Source organism: Bos grunniens, chromosome 24, assembly GCF_055505025.1.
Source record: "Bos grunniens cultivar Pamir isolate PY7600 chromosome 24, Bosgru_T2T1.0, whole genome shotgun sequence".
Taxonomy (NCBI): Eukaryota; Metazoa; Chordata; class Mammalia; order Artiodactyla; family Bovidae; genus Bos; species Bos grunniens.
Window position 1 is genome coordinate 59,972,251 of NC_141188.1, and position 23,958 is coordinate 59,996,208.

Here is a 23,958-nt window from a genome sequence, read left to right on the forward strand (position 1 = left end):
CCCTTTACCTCCCAGATGCGCTGTGGTGGCACACGGACCTCTCCTAGCTCTCAGACTCCGTCAAATCTTGTAGAATGATGAAATCTGAGAATACCCCTCCTAGGTTACCTTCCAAAGAACCCTAGGAGGCGCAGAGCAGTGGTTAAGAGGCTGGGCTTCTTTTGGATTTGAACCTCAGCTCTGCCACTTCGGATGTTGTAAGATACACCTGGAAACAGACTTAGGACATGCTAGGGTTTGGAATCTTAAGAGAAGACATGCCAAATAAAGATTGTCATCATTGCTGTTTAGTCGCTAAGTCCTGTCCAAGTCTTTGGCGATCCCATGGACTGTAGCCCGCTAGGTTCCGCTGTCCATGGAATTCTCCAGGCAAGAACACAGGAGCCATTCCCTTTCTCCAGGGGGTCTTCCAAACCGAGGGATCAAACCCACGTCTCCTGCATTGGCAGGTGGATTCTTTACCGATGAGCCACCAGGGAAGCTCAAATAGAGATTAGCCATGACAAAAACAAACAAAACCAGGAAGTGGATTTTTAAAACCCAACCAGGTGCAAAAGGCTCTTGTGACTCTTCCTGTAACCACGAAGCTACCTGTGGCCAGGCTGAGCCACAGCTGCAAGGGGCCGGCTATTGTTAACAAACCAACTAGGAAGGCTCCCCCGAGAGGGAGCCCCGAGCGCGCCGCCCTGGGGAAGCAAGACAGGTGGGGCTACTTACTGGAGACCCTCTGGGGCCCGGTGCGCCTCTTTCCCCCTGAAAAGAGAAGGGTCGGGGTTAGCGTCTGGGCCACATGGGTGCCAGCACCCCCGCCTCCATTCAGACCCCACCACTACCATCTCCCCACTCAAGGCAGCCAGTATCTCCTACAGGAAGCAAATGCCAGCTTCCCGCTGCACTCTTGGGGCCGCTGCTCTGAACCTAAAGGCTTGAGTTAAGTGCCTCGCATTTCCATTTCCCCAGGGGCTGTGTGTTTTCCAAGCAGATCCTAAAGGAAGGAAGCTGGTGTTTCCAGGCAGCGTGTGGAATGGCTTAGAAGCTTCTAAAGTAACTCACACTGACTTTTTTATGAGGCCAGTGGGGCACGCAGCCCCCCAGAGCGAAACCACCCACTTGCACAGGCTGGAACTTCTCCTGTTCTTGACTTAAACACAGCAAAGAAATTAGGAACACACGTAAAACAGCCCCACAGAGAAGCCTGGCTAAATAGAAAAACATGCTACCATGACAACCAGGAGGCTTAATGTTTATAGGGGTTGTTTTTTCTTCCAAGTGGTTTTTGCGGCTGTTTTTGTTATTATGGTTGTTCTAGATCTTAAGAAAATGGCTTTTTAGATTTTCCTCCCAGCTTTGGGGACAAAAAGTATATCTGTGTCTCAATTCGGCCACATGCAAAGCGGGTCAGTGAATCGTGCTTGAGCTCCAGGTGATGCTGCAAGCAGGTGGAGACTGAGGAACCGAGGCGTGTAAGGGCCACTCGGAAGACTCACCTTAGAGCCATCTCTTCCTGGGGCGCCTGGCGGACCCTACAAGGCAAAGGGACCTCGTTTAGCAGAAGGCACACGCATTCCCCAACCACGGATGGAAGCGCTGGTGAAATACTGACCACAGGGCCCCTCCGGCCTTGCTTAATGTGGGACAGGTCGGGAGATGGTCCCACGGGTCCCATCGAGCCCCGCGGGCCAGGCTGCCCTGGGGGGCCTGGGATCCCTGGGAAGCCGGGGCTCCCCTTTGGTCCTGGTGAGCCTGCAATCAAAGAGCATCTCGTTAGTCCACAGCCCAGGAGGAGGACGAGGACTCTGGCTGGCTGACAGTCCAGGCGCCCCTTGCAGCTGTTTCTCTTTGCACTCTGACCTTTGCCTTCTGACCTCTCCACTGACATGTCCCATAGGCATTTTGATCATGACCAAAAATTGCTGTCCGTCCCCATTCTAAAACATTTCTTGTATTGAAATACTGTTGACTGACAATGTGTTAGTCTCAGGCGTTCAGCGAATTGATTCAGACTTCACACTCCTTTCATGGAACTCCCATCCCCACTCATTCAAGCCAGAAACTTGGGAGTCTTCCTATAAATACCTCTATTTCCATAAGCTCCTCATCCAATCAGTGACCATTTCACCTCTTCCACATCTTTCACCTCCTTTAAGCTCTTTAATTTCACCAGTCTCGAGACCATCTGCTCTCACCATCCCCCATCACTGCAGGGCAGTGGTCAGTGGAGCTGGGGAGCAGCTGGGGTACAGGTTTCAACAGCAGGGGGACCTGCCTCTGAATCGTGGACAAGCTTCCTGACCTCTGTGAACCTTCGTTCCTCATCCGTAAAGCAGGGCTAATAAGAATCTGCCTTACAGAGCAGTTTGGCTGTTGTTTAGTCGCTAAGTCGTGTCCAAATCTTGAGTAGCCAGCAAGGCTCCTTAGTCCATGGGATTTCCCAGGCGAGAATACTGGAGTGGGTTGCCATTTCTTTCTCCAGGGGATCTTCCCACCCCAGGGATTGAACCTGCGCCTCCAGCATTGCAGGCAGATTCTTCACTGTCTGAGCCACCAGGGAAGCCCATAAAACAAATATATACCCACTGCTCGCGGCCCGCCCCCCGCCCCCCACCAAAGTAACAGAATCCTCCCATCAAAGGAATCTGAAAACTTGGAGACCATGGAACACGAGAGGCAGAGTCAGTGCCAACACACCCAAACCTGGCTCAGTTACTCATTAAACTGACCCGGTTCTTCTGGCGAGCAGCCTGTGTACCCGTCCCTGGGAGCAGTTACTATGTACCCAGTCTCCACTGTTCCTCTGCAAACAGTATCTGGCATTCAAATCAAAATTTTAAGGCACATTATAAAAAACTCAAACCAACACCCAGACAAAACTACTCTCCTCAAAATTAAACAACTCTCATTCAAGAAATTCAGCAATCAACAGAAACAGACTCAGAGGCAACCAGATGTTAGGGTTATCATACAGGGACTTAACGATAACAACACATGCTAAAGATGCTAGAGGAAGGCAGTTTGCCCGAACAGACGAGAGAGTTTCAGCTCTAGTTTCGCTTTTGTCGTCTGTGCTCCTGGTATCATAAGCACGAAATCATTGCCGATGTCGTGAAAGTTCTCACCTATGTTTTCTCCTAGGAGTTTTACAGTCTCAGGTCTTACATTTAGGTTTTTAATCCACTTTGTATGTGGTAGAAAGCAAGGGTTCAACTTCATTCCTTAGCATAGGGAAGGATGCTGTGTTCTAACCCTTTTTAGACCGTCAACTTTAGGTGGGCATGGTTGTATTTTAATTGTGAGCACGCTCTCAGAGAAGCCCAGGTACAGGAAAGGCTGTTCAGTAGATGTTTCATGTCAAATGACTTTAACGAAGAGGCTGGGCTGATTGCTGTGCTGTCCCTATTTCTCAGCGATGTATTCCTTAATGCTATACAGATTCCTCTCTTTCAAACACACACAGGAGTTCCTTTTTGGTGGTACATGGCTCCTACAATTGGCAGAACACAGTGATAGAATGGAATGACTTTCAGGCACTGGAAAACAAAACAAAAAAACCCCCAAAGACTTTAGACTTATCATATTTGTGGAAGTCTTTTCTAGCTCACAAAATAGTTAAGCCAACATTAAAGGCTTAATTATTCCATCCAAGTATGTGTCACTCCCCCTCCTCTAAATGCTGGTTCCAGGTACATCCTTGAAAGCGTTTACCTGGGAAGGGGACCAGCTCCCTCTCATAACAAAATACTTTACCTCTAAAACATAAGGACAGGCCAGAGATCATATCTTACCTTCATTTAGGCAACGAGCTTTAGAGATCGCGTGTCAAGTGCCTTTAAACTGAGGGGCTTTGATGAGCAAATGTCAGCACCTTCCATCTGACAGTGAGGGGCAGAGAGCAGCCAAAGGACTCCTACCTAGCAGAGCTCCTGGCTTGCTGCCCCAGGCTGTGACTCACCAGCCTTCAGGACTGGAATGGGAGTTAAGGGGAAGAGAATCCAGTATCTCCCTCTAGCTGCCCTAACACACCTCGGTGGAGAGCATCACACACCACGATGCTAGAAGCCAGGAGGGGGGCAGGAAACAGGACTGGAGGAGAAAGCAAGGGCACTGCTGGAGCTCGTCCTTGGTGACTTTGCCCCAGCAAGGCCCCTGGGCAGCTCACACTACGCTGGAAACCAGATGGCGAGACTGGCATGGAAAGCCTGCAGGTCATTCATTCAGAAAGAGGCCAATGGCTCCCCTGTTCCTCGAATGTCCTTATTGGAGTGATATGCAGACTGGCCTGAGGATGAATTTTCTCCAGGGAAGCAGAGCAAGAACATTTTCTTAGAGAAGGATGGAGAACACTGTGCTAAGAATCAATGCATAAGAAGGGACCCAAGCTTACTCAGAAGCAGCGAGAGGCTGCCTGTGTGTGGTGTCTGCTGGAGAAAAGAAGTCAAGGGAATGAACGAGGGGAGAAACCAAAGTCTTGGACCAGCTTTTGGTCTTGGTCTCTCTACAGACTGAGACCCAGGAATCTGGGTTTTGATGGAAACCGGGAGATGAAGATGTTAGTGGAGAAGAAAACACATAGTTTAGAAAGCATTTTGAGCCTTTGTTGTTGCTGACCTTCCATCGTAAAACCTGCCGATGTCCTTGCAGCTTGGACTGGTCCTACCTTTCATGTGTGTCAATGTCCAGCTTGAGCCCCAAGTCCCCTGGTCACCGCAGGCTACACTGATCTCTCCCTTCTTTAAGCTTCCACAGCTGGGAGCACCTGAATTCTTTAGTTGGGGGAGACAGGTACTGTGTCACTCCACTTGCTTTCATTCCGAGTGCTTTGCTGTCCCCATTAAAATGTCAGGAGTCACAACACCCAGCTCACTGCTAGACGATGAGCAGTGGGGATAAGATGTCCAGGTCTCAGAACATTTGCTAACCCTAATAATATTTCCTTCACTAGTATGGAAAAAAAAAATACTGATCTATCTGTGGAGAGACTCATAATAAAAGAGAAAACGTCCCGTCACTGTTTTGAGTTCTTGTTGCATATTTCCCGATGTAAAGACAGGATGTTTGGGATTTTGTTCAGAGTGCAGGGGGGAATCTCCAAAACGGTATGCTGAAGAAGCCAGACAAAATAATAGATTCCTTTTCGTGAAGTTCTAGAATAGACAAAACTGCAGCGACAGAAAGCAGGTTGGTGGTTACCTGGAGCTGAGGATGTAGACTGCCAGGGGCACAAGGGCACTTTCTGGGGGTGATGGAGAGTTTCTATATCTGGATGTAGACCAGATATAAGGTGGTGCTTAGTAAGGGCTTGATACAAGGTGCGCACAGGGCTTCCCCACTGGCTCAGCAGTAAAGAAGCAGCCTGAGACAAAGACGACGCAGGAGACGCGGAGTCGATCCCTGGGTCGGGAAGATCCCCTGGAGGAGGGCATGGCAACGCACTCCAGTGTTCTTGCCTGGAGAATCCATGGACCGAGGAGTCTGGACAGCTACAGTTCAAAGGATTGCAGAGTCGGACACGACTGAAGTGACTGAGCACATGTAGAGTGCAGGCATATGTGAAAACTCGTCCAACTGTAACTTGAGTGTGTACATTTTATCGTATACAATTGTATCTCAGTGAGGGTGACTTAATGAACTGAAATGTAGAGACAGATATAAAAATAAATATCAATGTAAGTGTGTTGACCAATAATAGGAGGAGGAGGAGAGAGGACTGGAAAACAGTGGGACGAGGCTGGCCATGAATCGTGAGAGCAGCTGATGAGCCCAGAGGGGTTCAGCACACCATCTGACGTTCACACATGCTAATGTTAAAAAGTTTTCATTTGTTTCCCTGTAACCTAACAATGACCTTTACGACCCCGGTCCAGTCCAGGACGATGACTTTTCCCCTGATGACTGTTGGTCATTTGTTTGTCCATTTCTTGCACACTGGCGTGGGCGTTCCCTGGACCCTGGCTTCTGCTCCCACCCATGGAAGCTAAAGAACTCAGTCCCATCCCACTAAAGGTGAGCTCCTGGCAGGCTCTGGCTGGTGAACCTACAGCCCTTTCATGCTCCTCTTCACTGCTCAGCTGGTAAAGAATCCGCCTGCGATGCGGGAGACCTGGCTTCGATTCCTGGGTTGGGAAGACCTTCTGGAGAAGGGAAAGGCTCCCCACTCCCGTATTCTTGCCTGGAGAATCCCATGGACTATCCATGGACTTGCAAAGAGTCGGACGTGGCTGCCTGACGCTCACATTCACGTTCATACTCACCAGGGGGGCCCTGGCCCCCAGGCAGGCCAGGAGGACCTGGAAGGTAGGCGTTTGAGGCCAGTGCCTTGTGACCAGTGATGTACTTGCCCAGGTCGGCAGCGCTGTTGGGGAGCAGGGCAACCTGCAAAGAGAAGAGGGACCTGGGTCAGGAGACGGTGCCGGGCCCACTGCAGGCAGCCCCACTGCAGGCGGTGTGTGGCAGAGGCTTCACAGCCTGCCCTGGCTTCTTTCCCCTTATCCGAACCCGTCAGAGCCAGAAGGGCTGGAGAGACCCTCCTTCTAAACCCAGAGGCCTTCCAGTCAACACAACTTGCCTGAGAGTGCTCAGCTGCTTAGTGGGCGACCCTGGATCGGCTGCAGTCTGCCTGAATATCATTAGACTCATGAATGCCATAATTAACACAGTCGATCTGCCTCAGGCTTTCCGTTAAGCTCTTTATGTATCAAATATTTGAGAAACTACTACATGCCAGGTACCGTGCTCGGTTCTAAGGTGACCACGGTGACCAACACATGGTCTCGGCTCTGAAAGATCTCAGCCTTGGGAGCCAGGAAAACATGGCTCACAGGTCACCTGCGTGCTCAGGTGGTCGGGAAACTCTACAATATGTCCACAAAGGTCGGGCACTCTTCCCTTTAAAAGTGTCCAACTCTTTGCGACCCCATGGACTGTGGCCCGCCAGGCTCCTCCATCCATGGGATTCTCCAGGCAAGAGTACTTGCCCTTCCCTTCTCCAGGGGATCTTCCTGACCCAGGGATTGAATGCGGGTCTTCTGCATTGCAGGCAGATTTTTACTGTCTGAGCCACCAGGGAAGCCCTTTACAAGGTGGAGGCTAAATTTTCACCCACTGTGTTTAGGTACCTAATGAACAGGAAAAGACATAATCGACAGTGTGAACCTTCTGAGACAACATCTTAAAAGACTTGCTGCCTCCCCCCACCCGAGCCCTTTCAGTTCAGTTCAGTTCAGTCGCTCAGTCGTGTCCAACTCTTTGCAACCCCATGGACCACAGCACACCAGGCTTCCCTGTCCATCTCCAACTCCCAGAGTTTATTCAAACTTATGTCCATTGAGTCGGTGATGTCATCCAACCATCTCATCCTCTGTGGTTCCCTTCTCCTCCTGCCTTCAATCTTTCCCAGCATCAGGGTCTTTTCAAATGAGTCAGTTCTTCACATCAGGTGGCCAAAGTATTGGAGCTTCAGCTTCAACGTCAGTCCTTCCAGTGAATATTCAGGACTGATCTCCTTTAGGATGGACTGGTTGGATCTCCTGCTCTCTCCCTCTCTCTCAGATTTCAGGGGCTCATTCTATGAGAAGCCAGAGAAACCTCAGACATGAATGATTTTTGCATTCCTCAAGGCCAGGAATCAGTGAGACCTTTGCTAAGAACTAAATGCTTTGAACGTCCATTTCCTGACAGAAAATGCCCGCCATTAGAACTGGGAGGATTACACCAGTGTGTATCAGGGGCCCAGGAGAGGAGCTGGAACATATAAGTGGGAGTGAAAGTATCAGTCGCTCAGTCGTGTCTGACTCTCTGTGCGACCCCACAGACGGTAGCCCACCAGGCTCCTCTGTCCACGGGAGTCTCCAGGCAAGAATACTGGAGTGGACTGCCATTTCCTCCTCCAGGGGATCTTCTCCACCTGGGGATTGAACCCGGGTCTCTTGCAATGTAGGCAGATTCTTTACTGTCTGAGCCACTAAGGAAGCCATACTAAGTGTTTGGTAAATGGCAGCTCTTGTCTCTTCCTTTCAGAAAGCTGACTCAGGGGTGTAAAATCCAAAGGAGATTGTGTTTCTGAGGGTCAGAACCCCCGAGTGAAGGGAATTTATAAGGAAAAGTACTGTAGTGAGAGGACAGAGGGGGCAACACTGGCCCCTGAAGGCTGGTCCAGTGTTATTATCTGCTTCTGAACTGAAGAGGAGAAGTGAACTGAAACGTGAGGAGAACTGAAACGTGAATCTCACGTACGGGCTTCAGCATCAGGCAGATCTATGCTTAAGTCTCAGTCCTGCCACACTAAAGACGTTTGCTCTCTGGAAGGAAAGCTATGTTAAATCTAGACAGTGTACTAAAAAGCAGAGGCATCACTTTGCCGACAAAGGTCCATCTAGTCAAAGCTATGGTTTTTTCCAATAGTCACGTATGGATGTGAAAGTTGGACTATAAAGAAAGCTGAGTACCAAAGAATCGATACTTTTGAGCTGTGGTGTTGGAGAAGACTCTTGAGGGTCCCTTGGACTGCAAGGAGATCAAACCAGTCAATCGAAAAGGAAATCAACTCTGAATATTCACTGGAAGGACTGATGCTGAAGCTCCAATACTCTGGCCACCTGATGTGACGAGCTGACTCACTGGAAAAGACCCTGATGCTGGGAAAGACTGAAGGCGGGAGGAGGAGGGGCAGCAGCAGATGAGATGGTTAGACAGCATCACGGACTCAGTGAACAGGGTTGAGCAAGCTCTGGGAGACAGCGGAGGACAGGGGAGCCTGGCGTGCTACAGTCCATGGGGTTGCAAAGAGTTGCAAACGACTGAGCGATTGAACGACAACAAACTGCTGCGATCTGCCTGTGGGACCCTGGCAAGCTACAGAGCCTGGTTTTCTCATCTATAAAACAAGGTCATAATATCCACCTACGACGGGCTGCTGGGAGGAGGAAAGTGACGGAAGTCTTAAATGTGCCTGGCTCAGCGCCCAGACTAATAATCACCAGCACCTACAACCACAGACACAGTGCAGATGCTGCAAGGGGTGGGGTGTGGGGGTCGGGGGTTGCTCCTGGCTGTTTGTAGGTAGCCGTGTGACTCTGGGTGGGTCCCTTCGCCTTTCCAGGTTCTCATCTTCATGTCTATAAAACTAGAGGTTTGGACCAGACGAGCAAGTCTTTGGATGAAAATGTTATAACCAAGCCCAGCCCACTCCATGCCCTGTCCAGCTTTCTTTGCTTCCTTGTAAAGTTCGTGAGGTGACCCCGTCAACATCGACCTCAGCTTCCTGGCTGGCCTCCTGCTGGGTAATTACCTCCTGGCTCCCGCCAGTTAGACCTCTAAGTGTCCGCAGGACGAGCACAGAGTAAACTCGCTGGGTCTGGGAGGCAGTTGGCCAGAAATCCTGGCTTGACGTTCTACACAGACATGTTTGGGAAGAAGTTTGTAAGAAGAGTCTGCATTTCTCATGGGTTCCAATCAGTCAGTGGAATTATGGATATCAGTATCTTATGCTAGCCTTTGTAATAAAGCACCTACCTCGCAGGGCTATTGGGACAAATGAGGTGCGGCCTGTAAAGCACTTTATTAGCACTTATAATTCACGTTTCTTATATTCTGGAGAACATTTACAGAGCTCTTTCTAGGTGGCAGGGACTATTCTAAGCCCTTTATAAATATTTACTCACTTGATGATTATGAAGTCCTATGTAGTACGTATTACTGTTATCTTCTTTTTCTAGAACTGTGACACAGAGAGGTTAAGTCACTTACCCAGGGTCACACAGCCAGAAAGTAGTGGGGCTAGGGCTTAAACCAAGCGCATCTGCTTCTGGAATCTGTGGTCCTCACTACAACACCCAGCTGCCTCTCTTCCTGTTACTCATGATACTCGGCAAAGCAGCCTGCCATCACTTTCAAGCGGATTAGTCTTCCCAGGCCTCCTGAGAAGACCCATTGTACAGAGCAGCTAGACTGAGGTCGCAGAGGAACGTTGAGAAGCCACAGTCTGCTGGCAAGAAAGGCTGCGCTAGAGTGAAGGAGCAGCCGCCAGCTTGCAAAGCTGTGCACGCTTGGGAAACCTCGTTGGTCTCTCGCTTCTGAAGCTTCCGCTGCCGGGACCAGCCTACTCGGCCATGTGGGCTGACTCCGCGGTGGGCTTGGTTTCTCAGCTCAGACAGGAAGCTTATTTAAGGCAAATTTTCACTCTGTGCCTTCTCATCGTTCATCATCTCCCAGCCCGTCACAGGCCACAGCAGGGGTTCACCACTCTCTCACGCTTCCCTTGACTGCTCTGCAGCAATGCAGCCTCAACTCAGATTGCTTCTGCTACAGGGACACGAGGGTCTTGTTAAAAACTTGCTCCTTCCACGGTGTCTATGTGTGTGTGTGTGTATATACACGCCACAGCTTCCTTATCCATTCGTCTGTTGACTGACACTTAGGTTGCTTCCGTTGGCTATTGTAAATCATGCTGCTATGAACACTGGGTGGCATGTATCTTTTTGAATTAGCATTTTTCTTTGAAAGTGTTAGTCGGTCAGTCATGTCTGCCTCTTTGCAACCCCATGGACTGTGGCCCACTAGGCTCCTCTGTCCATGGGATTTCTCAGGCAAGAATACTGGAGTGGTAGCCATTCCCTTCTCCAGGGGATCCTCCCGACCCAGGGATTGAACCCGTCCTGCATTGCAGGCAGAGCTTTTACCGTCTAAGCCTTTGTTTCCTTTGGATACATAAAAAAGAATGAAAACTTTCCATCTGCAGCAACGTGGATGCACTAGGAGAGCACTGTTCTAAGTAAAATGCGTTAGAGAAGGCCAGATGCTCTGTGATTACTTGCAGGTGGAATCAAAGCAGAAAGCAAATGAACAAAATGGACAACTACCAGATACACTGAACAAAGTGGCGGTTGCCACGGGGGAGAGGGGAAGGGGATTAACAAGTAGAAACCACTATGCATAAAACAAATAAACCACAAAGTACATTGTACAGCACAGGGGATATAGCCAATATTTCATAATAATTTAAAATGGAATATGACCTATAAAAATATTGATGATGTTGAACACTTGAAACCAATATAACATTGTAAATCAACTATATTTCAATTAAAAAGTCAAACCTGAAAAAATAATAATTTCTTCATATCATTAAAAAACATAATAAATTGAAAAACTGGTCCCTTGGCTCAGATTTTTCTTCAGTGTTCTGATGGGACCATGACCCCTCCCTGTAAGTTAAATGATGGAATCTTTACACCATTAAAACAATTTTTTTTTCAATTGGAAAATAAAAGCACAGAATCTGGGGACTTCCCTGGTGGTCCAGCAGTTGGGACTCTGTGCTTCTAACGCCGCGGGCACAGCTTCAAGTTCTGGTTGGGAAACTAAGATCCCATGTGTGCTGGTGTGGCCAAAAACAAGTAAATTTAAAAATGTACCCAAACAAAGCAAAACAAAATCCCCACAACTCTATATCTAAGTGAAATCTTATAACACAAACACCCTTTTAACGAACACCCAAGTCCAACATCAGAACTTTGTCCACAGGCCCTGACCCAATCACCCCTCCTTCCCCCCAAAGTAACTATTATCCTGGTTTTAATCACTTCCTATGCTTTAAAAAATAATTTATGGCCCAACTGTGCAGGCCTAGATGCTTTGGTTTAGTCTCGCTCACTTAAAAAAAACAAGACATCTTTTAAGCTGCTTTAACCTGCGGGGGGCTGCTCCACCTTTCCTGTCCTTAGCCTCTACCCATCAGGGGCCCAGGGCGTCGGCCCTGCAGAGCTTCCCACGTCAGGATTTCGCTGACTGCACCCTCACGGTGTCGTTCAACACATCTGCGCACGGTTTTACGCGGTGGGGTTGGCCACGGTCCAGGACACCCGGTAACCTACTTCTGAGCCGAAGTGTATGTGGGCAGCTGTCCTAGGCTCTGTCTCCAACAGAACAGCTGGCTTCAGCAGCAGTGAGCGGAGGCTGACACGCAACCGACAAGCCCTGCGGCATTGCAGGAGGAGGGGTCAGGAGACCTAGAATGAGGGTCTGCTCTGCCTCCCGGGCAGCGACTGCAGCTCTCTGACAATATGGGTATCACGGTGAGAATTAAACGGGATCCTGGCTGTGAAACTGCTTCATCAACTGCAGAACACCACATTCTACTAGGCACCTTTAACAATGCGTTGCTCTGGAGGTCCCCCGGTGGTACAGTGGGTAAAAATCCACCCGCCAATGCAAGGGACGTGGGTTCGATCCCTGCTCAGGGCAGATCCCACAGGGGGCGGAGCAACTAAGCGCCTGTGCCGTAACTACAGAAGCCCGCGTTTCCTAGAGCCCGTGCTCCACGACGAGAGAAGCCGCTGCAGTGAGAGACCCACACGCCACAGCCAACGAAAGCCCTGCACAGCGACGAAGACCCAGCGCAGCCAAAAACGAAGGACATAGGTAAAAAGTGTAAAAAAGGAGCGTTCCTTGTGAAGTTCCTTTAACGTCAGCTTTAGCCCACTTGCCACAGTGGGCTTGCAGGAGAACCTGGCATGCATGTGCGTGCTCAGTCGCTCAGTCGAGTCCGACTCTGCGACCCCATGGACCATAGCCCACCAGGCTCCTCTGTCCATGGGATTCTCCAGGCAAGGACACTGGAGTGGGTTGCCATTTCCACCTCCAGGGGATCATCCCAACCCAGGGATCGAGCCCGGGTTCTCCTGCATTGGCAGGCAGAGTCTTCACCACCAAGCCGCCTTTAGGAGAACTCGGTATAAGGCAGACCAATTCCAGGCCAAATCCCGTGCCTGAGAGTCACTGCAGGGCTACCAAGCATTGTCGCTGGATCTGTGAGCAGCTCACCTACAAGGGCCTTAGGGGAACATAACATTTCAAGTTCTTTATAACATTTCTTCTCTCATGGATCATAAAACACTGCAGGGAGGTGAGGGGAAAGCCAGATGGTGAATTAGCAACTGAGTCTCTGAACCAGCGAGACTTAGCAGCAGTGACTCTCAAAATCACTCAGGCTAGAAAGAGCTTCTCTGTAGCTTTTGGATTATTAATTCTCCAGAGAAGAAAACGGAGACGAGCATTGGGCCTTGAGACATCCATCATTCATCAACTGCCTCCCTCAGGCCCGAAATCCTCTGGCCTATGAAACGCAAACTTCGTCCATGAACTCTTTTTCAGACTCAACTCTGTAAATACTGATACCAATCCAAGTTTCAACCTGAGGATATCTCTGTGGGGAGTATTATTTAGAACTCTGAATTTACACTGATGCACTTACAAGGTTTTCTGCCTGGTCAATCAGATTACAAGCTATTTGGGAACTGGAACATCACACATGTACATGCGTCTGTTAAAGCTGGGAGATCTTCACCACCAGTGTGCCACAAGCCGGAAAAGCCACTGATCTTCTCAGCCGACTGACCTGCCTGTTTCACGGGAAGCTATGGATCTCACGTGCCTGCATGTTTGTTGAACACAGAAAAGCAATACTGTCTAATCGTACCCTTTCGTCCTTTACAATAACTAGATGCCAAAGTTAAACAGATCACACACACCTCTTTGATGTACTAAGAGCCTTCAGGAGAAGCAATTAAATAAACTAGCAAGTTTATGTTTTACCAGCAGAAGAGCAATTTCTGAGCTGCTGACAGACTGGTGAATTCACTGACCTCAGGTATAATAAACACCATCGACTGGGGCCTTCGACAGGATTTCAGGGTTCTAAATCCCCCCAGGGGCATTCCTCTCAGCACAATGATGTTACTAGAAATCTGGTCCATCAGGCATGTGTGGGAGCCTCAGACAAAGGGAGTCAGTCCTCCAGCTTGGCGACACAATGTTCCCAAGGCACTGCTCTCCCCGCTGCGTGGAGCCCAACGTACAGGCTGTAACTTTTAAACGTGAAAAATAAAGCTGCTACAGAAATTCATCACCAGCTGTGGAAGTTTATAAAGATGTTTGCTTTGATAAAACAGGCAAACGATGACTGTACTGTATCCTATTTAGAATCATGAAAGGGCCACGCGTCGGGATGTTCATTTCACAAAAAGCTGCACGAATCATAGTTCGTTCTCTCTGATTCTCCTGTGCCCCTTACCTAGCAGGCTATTTTACTAGTCATTGCTTTCAAAGTGTGATATTGGAAAAGATGCCTGAGAGTCCCTTGGACAGCAAGGAGATCAAACCAGTCAATCCTAAAGGAAATTAACTCTGGATATTCACTGGAAGGACTGATGCTGAAGCTCCAAAACTTTGGCCACATGATGCAAAAGGGCTGACTCATTGGAAAAGACCCTGATGCTGGTAAAGATCGAAGGCAGGAGGAGAAGGGGATGAAAGAGGATGAGATGGTTGGATGGCATCACTGACTCAACGGACATGAGTTTGAGCGAACTCCGGCAGGCAGTGAAGGACAGAGAGGCCTGGTGTGCTGCAGTCTGTGGGTTTGCAAAGAGTCGGACACAACTGAGCGACTGAACCACCACCACCACCGCCCTGCCTTCGTTGTTCTGTTGAACTATACTGAGCTCTGAGGGTGGCTGGGCAAAGCGTTCCAGTCCAAACCCAGTTGGCACCAATCTCAGGGAATATCCAACCAAGCCATGGGTGGACACTGCCTTCTTGCTTCCAGACGTCCCCCACTTCCCTTTATCTCACGCGATGGTTTCTAACGCGCCCGCACGCACCTTCTGCTTCAGCTGCAGCACCGTCTGCTTCACCTGGTGCAACTCCTTGCACGTGGCACAGCAGGTGGCGGCTCGGACCGCGTTCTCCACCTTCTCGTCGTCGTGCCCTGAGGGGAGAGACGGACTCGAGTCTGCCTGCAAGGCTGCGGGCATCCAGCCCCCAGGAGACCACATCAGGCAGGGTGGTCCCAGGTGGGCCGGCTGATGCCAAAATCTGCAAGGGATGGAGGCGGGTGATTTTATAGCTCTTGGGTCGCCGACGGCATGCCTGGGTCACGGGGTCAGCAGAGGGGACCCCCTCACACTCTAAGCTCAGCTGTTTCCACTTAGTCACCCTAGCACCTTCCTCTTCCATGTGTGAAAAAGTGAGCCGTGGCCCTTTTACCACGAGGCAGGCTCTAGCAACCCAACACGACTTACAGTCCCTCTAAGGGCTGATATTCACAAGCCATAAATCATCCCCCAAGCCCAGGCGACAGGACTCAGGGCAGTGCTCACAAAGCTGGACTGGATCACTTCTGATGATCCAGCTGTTCAAAGAGAGCGCAGCCAGGCTAGGCGGTGCCCCAGACCAGGGCTGGGCGCTGAGAAGGAACATCAGTGAAGAAGTGCCAGGCGCCCTGGGCACGCCAATCCAGGGCCAAACGAGACAGGCCCCGGGCAGGTCCCAGTGCTGTCCCACAGAGCACGGGAGTGCCGTGCTTTCTGAAAAATCACGTTTCTCTAAGGAAATGCCAAACAGCGACACGACCCAGTATCTACACAGCCTTCATGCTGTGTGGCTTGGTCACTCAGTCGTCTCTGACTCTTTGCAATCTCGTGGACTGTAGCCCACCAGGCTTTGCTGTCCATGAGGATTCTCCAGGCAAGAATACTGGAGTGGGTAGCCATGCCCTCCTCCAGGGGATCTTCCCAAATCAGGGATCGAACTCGCGTCTCTTACATCTCCTGCGTTGGCAAGAGAGTTCCTTATTCTAGTGCCACCTAGGAAACCCAAACTATACTCCAACCAAAGAAAAAACAAAACTTGCTTGTAAAGCTATGGTAAGAGATAAAAATAAAGCCCTTTCCTTCTGGGAAAAAAAACTTCTGGAAACCCACCAGTAGCTGGAAGAGAGACCTGGAACATTCTCCATCAGAGCCCTCATAAGGGTGCAACCCCACAGACACCGTGATCCCAGACACTTAGCCTCCACAACCGAGACAGCTCGTCTGGGAGACACTCTCTGGGAGGGGAGGATGCCTGAGGGCAACTTGGCAGCTGAGTTCTCAGACCCACAGCAGCAGCGCAGGGTGGAAGGTAGAGCATGTTCAGAGCTCATTGGCCAAATGCACCCCCCGTGCTGCGTGGGAGGCCTGAGGCTTAGAGGACACACGCTGGGAACCCACTTCTTAAGCCAGCAGGCAGAGGCGGGGGAAGAGGCTCTCAGTCTTGCTGAACGGCCGTAAGCAACACCATGATGCCTGAATACACAGCCTGAAGCTCTGTCTCAGCATTGACTGGGTGAAGCACTTGAACCTCTGGGAGAAAGGCAACAGAGTGAAAGTCGCGCAGTCGTGTCTGACTCTTTGCGACCCCATACAGTCCACGGAATTCTCCAGGCCAGAATACTGGAGTGGGCAGCCTTTGCCTTCTCCAGGGGATCTTCCTAACCCAGGGATGTCGAATCCAGGTCTCCCGCATTGCAGGCGGATTCTTTACCAGCTGAGCCACCAAGGGAAGCCCAAGAATACTGCAGTGGGTAGCCTATCCCTTCTCCAGCGGATCTTCCCAACCCAGGGATTGAACCTGGGGTCTCCTGCATTGCAGGTGGGTTCTTTACCAAGGCAGCCTCTTTCTAAATCCTTTGTGTGTGCGATATAACCAGGCTGCTTGCTCATCCCCGTCTTCTAGGCTCATTCCGTCCCACCAGGAGCTTCCCCCGCCCCCACTCAGTTGATACCCGCGGGAGACTGGTTCCATTCACGTCACAGCTGTGTCACGACGAGCTGTGAAAAAGTCTTCACCTGGAGGAGGTGAAGTGGAGCTGGTGAAATGCCGGTTAAGGGCACGACCTCCTCAGTCAGCATAGGGTTGCACACCCCAGTGCCGTCACTAGCTCGGGGACCTCAAGGAAGTGATCTCACCACTATGAGCCCAAATTTCTTCAACCATGATACTGGAATTCCTATGACCCAGGCCTATTGTGAGGATGAACTGGGGTGACGCCTATTAAATCCTTGGCACAAGGCTGGGTTCCAGTAGACAGGAGAGGGTGTCTGGCAGAGGCTTCAGGCCCACCAAGCTCTTCTGAATTCCCTTTGCCTGATAAAACTGGCAAGGATTCTGGGATTAACATGAACAACAGAATGAGGGAAAACTAAGGTTTGGTGATGTCAGGAAAGTTATCCAGCAAGTCATTAACTGATTTGGGTTTAGAACTGAGATTTCCTGAATCTGAGCCCAAATCAGGCACTTCCCTTTCGACTCTTTGTTGCCTTTTACTGTACCATTTACAAGTCCACTTGCCTATGGAGCTTGAACACACATAGCTTGAACATGGAGGAGAACTAGTTTAGATCCATCTCCAGCATAATAAGGATGGGATGGAATTTTCATGCAAGAAGACGCTTGGTGGTAAAGGACTGAAGCCTTACCCACCTTTGGTTGTGCCGATGCCAAAGGATGGTGGACTTGTGCACAGGAAGTCTGGGTTTGTTAGGTTTGGGACAGCTGGAGGACATCCAGGTCTCCCAGTGAGCATTCATCCCTTTCAACCCATCTACTGGTCAGTATATGCTGTCCCATCCGGTAACACATCTATCACTCTCATCCATCCAATCTCCCTGCTCACTTACCTCTCATCCGTTTATCTGTGCACCCATCCATCCATCCATCTCTCTCTCATCAGTTATGGAAAATCTGCGATTTACCAAGCCCCATATGAGGTGCCGACAGTGTAAAATAAATGAGGATACCTGTTCAACAATTTGAGATCAACCTTCCTTTTAAGGAACCAGCCCTGCTGGCAGAACCGGCCCATCACAAACAAGGGTTAAAAGCCCATCTGTCCATTTCTGTTTTTATACACTCAGCTAAACTTATCGAGTATTGGTGTGATTAAGGCCACTTGATATTTTCTCAATAATAAACCTCTTTACCAGGCTCTGGACGCTATTTCATTCAGATCGTGGAATGTTAGAATTGATGCATCTTTAGTTCAACCTCCTTTACAGATGAGGAAAGTAAGATGCACAGAAGGGCTGCCATCTGGGTTAGGTTTCCCAGGAAGACGTGTGCAGAGGGCAAGCACTTACAGGGTCTGTGGTGGGCGCTCCTGGGGGTTCTGCCCAGGACACCGAGGGCAGCCTGCCAGGTGGGCTCACGTGTGACCACTAGGCCAGCGACAGCAGCAGCATATGGGTTCCGAGGGAGCCCGGATCCTGGGAGTGTGGCCTGGTGGTGGAGACTTTCCATCCAAGTCTCCAAGTGACTCTGAAGCACCTGTGAGTTCAGCATCACCGCTGCAGGGAAACAGCTGTGCCGAACGACGGCTCACCTGGAAATCCCTGGCCTGTTCCCTTTCCCTCTTTGGAGTTATCAAAACTCAGAGAACAAGGGTAACTTTGTCCCAAAGCCTCTGGAAGCTCCCACAGTCACAGAGGAGCAGAGTAAGGAGTGGAGGCTTATCAGGGCTCGAATCCTGCCGCTGACTCTAAGTCACAGCTTCTGCGACCATCCCTTCCTGGATCAGTAAAACAGCCATCACCTGTGGGTGCCACGAGGCACTGAGACGACTCCTGTAAGACACCAGAGCAGTGCCTGGTAAACGGCAAGCACCTGAGAAATGTTAGTATCCTTGTCATGGTTGGCTATCGTCGTTTATTAATCCTGCAAAATTACAGATCAAGGGAAGGCTCTTTGCATCATCCTTTGGAAGGAGCTTCCAGAGGGTCTGAAGATAATGGTGTGTGCAGATGCAGAACATGCAATCTATCCTGAATCGGAGCTCATGTATCCTATTCTAATGCAGGATACAGTAAGATGCGGAGCTAAGAAAATCCCACGCAGGGTACATTAGTAATTCTTTTAGAAATGTGGGTAGACATCTCTGACTCTCCATTAATGATGGGGTCATGCGTGTGACCACGACCACATTAAGAGAGCCATCCCTTACCCTGTTCCAACGCCTTCAGATTTCAAAGGTGCAGTATCATCGACAAGCCACAGGGGGGCGTGTAGCTCTAATTTTTACTGAAGTTGAGGGGAGCTGTACATCGCAAGCATTATAAACAGAATTCCTGAGATACCATATTAGTAATATTTAACAAACTTGGAAAAACTAAAGGATGGTCTCAACATGTTTTATACAGGCAGAGTCACCAAACACATATGGTTTTAAAAGTTGACTGAAGATTTGTGCCTGGTGGGTAGTCAATTCTGGTGGCACATTGCAACCATCTAGGGTGGTGGTGGGGAGCTGTTTAAAATTCCTGAAGACCATATTGCACCCCACCCATAAGGGGGTCACAGAAAGGGAATAGTATCAGCCTTTGAAAGCTCCTCAGGTTGAGAATGGCTGATCATGGATTAGTGGAGCCTGAAAGTTATATGAAACACCTGGCTGTCCCTGTAATAAGTGATGTTGGGGGTCAAGGTCACTTTATCAGGAAAAAAAAAACAAAAACAAAACAGAAGTTGAAAAAGAGAGACCAGCAAGCTAATTACGATGGAGCCAGCACGTCCTTGTCTCTGCATCGGGACCACAGATGTCCTGGCGGTGACGTCACTGGCTCCAGACGCATATTTGAAAAGAGACAAAGATCAAACTGGCGGAGTGTGCTCTTCCTGCCTACTGGCCAGATGCTGGCGTCCTGACGCTCGTGGGCACACGACCACCCTGCCGTGAGCAGAGGCCATTCGAAGGCCAGCCCTTCTGCTGTCTACGCACTTCCTGAAGAATGACCTGAGGCTGTGGTCGATTTAAAACTCTTCTAACATTACAGATGGCAGACAACGCAAAGTTTAAAGAAAAAGCGGGGGGAGGGGGGTGGATTTTGGAAGAGGGATTTAGATCACACGTGTTTACACTCCATCATTATCTCTTCTTCAAAAGAAAAATGACTGTGATGAAATATGGGCTTAAGAATTAGTCCCAAACGGATGAAACTGCGCAGCAGCCTCTGGCGTCCCACATGCGGGGCTGGTCTGGCTCCTAACTTTCCTTACCCCTAAATATCTGGATGATAATTCTTCATCTTTTAGACACTGTAGGACAAAGTTCTGGGTTTAGAAGGTGCTGAGGCCAGGCATGCCTTTCGAACTCACTTAGATAAAAGCACAAAGAAACAAAAGCCGCTCAGGGACTCATGGGGCTGGCAGGGCTTAAGTTATTTCCACTGACACTTTGTTGTTGAGTCGCTCAGTTGTATCCAACTCTTTTCATCCCCATGGACTGAACCATGCCAGGCTTCCCTGTCCTTCACTAGCTCCCGGAGTTTGCTTGAACTCATGTCCATTGGGTCAGTGATGCCATCCAACCATCTCATCCTCTGTTGTCCCCTTTTCCTCTTGCCCTCAATCTTTCCCAGCATCAGGGTCTTTTCCAACAAATCAGCTGTTCACATCAGGTGGCCAGGGTAGTGGAGCTTCAGCTTCAGCATCAGTCCTTCCAATGAATATTCAGGACTGATATCCTTTAGGATGGACTGGTTGGATCTCCTTGCAGTCCAAGGGACTCTCAAGAGTCTTGTCTACCATCACAGTTTGAAAGCATCAATTCTGTGGTGCTCAGCCTTCTTTAAGTCCAACTCTCACATCAGTACATGACTACTGGAAAAACCATAGCTTTGAGTATATGGATCTTTGTCTAAATCACATCAAATTGTGAAAAAGATTTGTGATGGTAAAAGGGTCTTCAGCGCTCACCTAGCCCAACCCCCTTGTGTCTACAGAGGAGGAAACTGAGGTCGGGAGAGCTGCCTGTGCAGTGACATCCAGCTGGTAGACACTACAGATGCTCTGACTACCAGCTCTCCTGACTCCCAAGCCAAGGGGAACTTGCCGCTGCATCACAGCTGCTGAAGAGATGAATCCAGAACACTCACTTCTTGTTGCCTGAATCATCAAAGCTCCCACCTCCTCAGGGGCCCAGTGTGTAAGTAATGATTCTAACGTTCAGGGCATAGAATGTGCCCGTCCTTTCCCATAATTTTAATTATGGGGACGAATTACTCCCCTCAGCTCCTACCCTTGATGTCCTTGGTTACCTGCATTAGAACGTTTTTCTCAGTAAAACATGAAAACCAACCATGAGTCCTCTGTGACTATGTGGTGAATTCAGTAGAGATGAGTCACTGAAAATGAAATATGGAGAGATCCTTCCAGCATGCGGCTGCTGGGGGCAGGCAGTGGGATACCACAGGTAGTTTTAAAAACTGGAACGGTCCAGCTCTTTGTAGCTGTGATGCTTGGAGGAAGCAGAGGAGGGAGGACAGAGAGCATTCAAAGCCCAGGCTCAGCTGTGCAGGGAGCTGGGCTGTTCCACCACGAGCCCGCTCTTCCTGATGAAACGGACGGGCCACATCCACTGAGCAGGAACGACTGCCTCTCTGCAGGGCGGGACGGACGAGCGTCAGCCTGCTCTCACCCAGGAGAGGCCCCGTGATCTGCAGCCCACAGCTCCCCGCCGCCCACCCTCAGACTGTGGCTGCTTCACCTGGCGGTGACAGCATCCTTGCCTGAAAGTTGACCAGATGACCTGTCGACTTTGGGCCCCAGGGCTCAGCTCTTCGATGCTAATACGTTAGAATTTTCCAAACTGTATCTTTCAGGACACTGCCATTTGTGAGATGCTTATGAGTGTGTCTTCAGAAAATAATTTCGGGGAGTACAGGTTTAATCAAAATTAACATTTTTTAATGGCACACGTGTGTGTGAGTCGCTCAGTCATGTCCGACTCTTTGTGACACTGTGGATATAGCCCACCAGGTTCCTCTGTCCATGGGATTCTCCAGGCAAGAATACTGGAGTGGGTTGCCATGCTCTCCTCCATGGGATTTTCCCAACAAAGGGACTGAACTCGGGTCTCCTGCATTGCAGGCGGATTCTTTACTGTCTGAGCTACAGGGAACTCCTTGAATGGCAAGCTCTGGGCATTTAATACACTCATATCATGAATCCTGCAGAAGCAAGCAGTAAATACATTCTCCTTGAACATCTGAACACAGAACCTTTCAAACAAAGAAAGGCTTATTGACATCTCCCAGGACCACAAAGCCCTATGGAAGACAATGTGGAAAAATGGTGCAATAAATGGTTGGTAAAATAGTCTTTAAATGAAAGTAACAGTAGAGAAGGTGCAAAACCAATCAGTACTTAAGACCTCTCCGATTTTTTTTTTAATTGAATTCTCAGCTTTAGAAGTCTGACTGGTCATCACTTAAATTCTTGATCTCTTGTACCGAAACTTAGTGTATGTTTGCATATTTTTTAAAAAGTGCAATTCATCTTTCAGGAAAGGAAACAGGAGTGTGGTCACAGGACCAATTCAGCACAAGAGACTTAATTTCAAAGCTGCAGTGAGACCTTCCCATCCCCTGGCCCTTGGGCTGAGCCCCTCTCAGAGTCCACCTTGCCCACAAGCAAGGCTGGACGTGAGGGCCTCCCATCACAGTCCAGCCTGTCACCACCTCTGGCTCAGACCCATCCCTGGACAGGGTGGCTTCAGAGGGATGAGGACAAGGAAGCTAAGAATTAGTGCAAGAGGCGGAGGCCACCCGAGACCACAGAACAAGTCGATTCAGAGTCTAAAATCTTGCCCTAGGCTCCGGAAATTCCATCCGACTCCTCTGGTCTCTGCTAGGTAAGGTCGGGTCTCTGGGCAGACCACGCTACCCCACCCCACCCCCCACCCCCAGCTGGGCAGTGCTCACGGACGACTCAGGTTCTGCTGTTTGGAGATCCTTAGCCTCTAACCCCACTCAGCGGTTGTCGCTGCCCGCTCTGCTGGTTCTCTCTAGACTGGGTTGCTCAATGCTGCCCTTACACCCAGGTAAACACGACTTCATTTGAATAGAAATGGGACACAGACACAACAGGGTTACCCGGTTGAGGACCCCTCAACCCTGAATACTCTCTGGAAGGACTGAAGCTCCAATACTTTGGCCACTGGATGCAAAGAGCCAACTCACTGGAAAAGACCCTGATGCTGGCAAAGATGGAAGGCGGGAGGAGAAGGGGTGAGAGAGGATGAGATGGTTGGATGGCATCATTGACTCAATGGACATGAGTCTGAGCAGGCTCCGGGAGTTGATGATGGACACGGAGGCCTGGCGTGCTGCAGTCCATGGGGTCGCAAAGAGTGGGACATGACTTAGCGACTGAACAACAACAGCCCAAGCCCATGGGCTCCCTGGCTCGGAGCACAGCTATAAATCCAATTCCAAGACGAACATTTAGAAAGCGTCTTTCCTCTTGCTGAGTCTCGGGTCAGCCTACACACAACACCAGTGGCAAAGTGTACCTCGTGTTTCACTTTTTCTTTTTCCAGTGAGATCCTTCCTTTCAATGAGGAACATAACCTAAGAGGTAAGTAGACGATTCTCCTCCCCCAAACCTTCTCCACCATGGGACAAAACGGATTTTAATTCCAAGTGCTAATTTTAAAAAAGTAAGTAAGTATGTAAAGTTGCTCAGTCGTGTCCGACTCTTTGTGACCCCATGGACGGTAGCCTACCAGGCTCCTCTGTCCATGGGATTCTCCAGGCAAGAATATTAGAGTGGGTTGCCATTTCCTTCTCCAGGGGATCTTCCTGACTCAGGGATCGAACCTGGGTCTGCAGCATTGCAGGCAGACGCTTTACCATCTGAGCCACCAGGGAAGCCCCAAAGGAAATCAACCCTGAGTATTCACTGGAAGTGAAGTAAAGTCAAAGTCGCTCAGTTGTGTCCTACTCTTTGCGACTCCATGGACTACAGAGTCCATGGGATTCTCCAGGCCAGAATACTGGAGTGGGTAGCCTTTCCCTTCTCCAGGGGATCTTCCAAACCCAGGGACTGAACCCAGGTCTTCCGCATTGCAGGCAGATTCTTTGTGGGGGCAAAAATCTTTTCTCAACCCTGATGCTCAAAAGACTGTGAGCCCCTGCTTTTCCGCACCTCTGGGCACCTTGGCCCCCGTGTTTCAGGCTTTAGAAAGCGTCGCACTGAGCCCTCTGATCGAGTCCAACCATCCCCATTGCCCACCCCTGCGCTGACTCCATGCAGACATTTCACGTTATTCCTGATAGACGGCGGCTTGTTCATGACTCACCCCGGCTGCTC

The 23,958-nt window shown here is 49.8% G+C and overlaps 1 protein-coding gene across 8 annotated transcripts in view; it reads right to left on the minus strand.

The window, feature by feature from the left end:
- CCBE1 (collagen and calcium binding EGF domains 1) overlaps nucleotides 1–23,958 on the minus strand; it is a 240,068-nt gene that overhangs the window by 9,003 nt on the left and 207,107 nt on the right. Inside the window, exons 6-11 of one of the 8 annotated variants that reach the window (XM_086372472.1) lie at nucleotides 14,655–14,761; nucleotides 6,249–6,369; nucleotides 1,604–1,743; nucleotides 1,488–1,523; nucleotides 718–753; nucleotides 9–121 (exon numbers count right to left, since the gene is read on the minus strand). In XM_086372472.1, the coding sequence (XP_086228598.1) occupies nucleotides 44–121; nucleotides 718–753; nucleotides 1,488–1,523; nucleotides 1,604–1,743; nucleotides 6,249–6,369; nucleotides 14,655–14,761 (518 nt within the window). In that variant the 3' untranslated portion in view covers nucleotides 9–43. The remainder of the gene's footprint in view (nucleotides 1–8; nucleotides 122–717; nucleotides 754–1,487; nucleotides 1,524–1,603; nucleotides 1,744–6,248; nucleotides 6,370–14,654; nucleotides 14,762–23,958) is intronic. The other 7 variants (XR_015153574.1, XR_015153572.1, XM_086372471.1 and 4 more) reach the window with 7 other exon arrangements.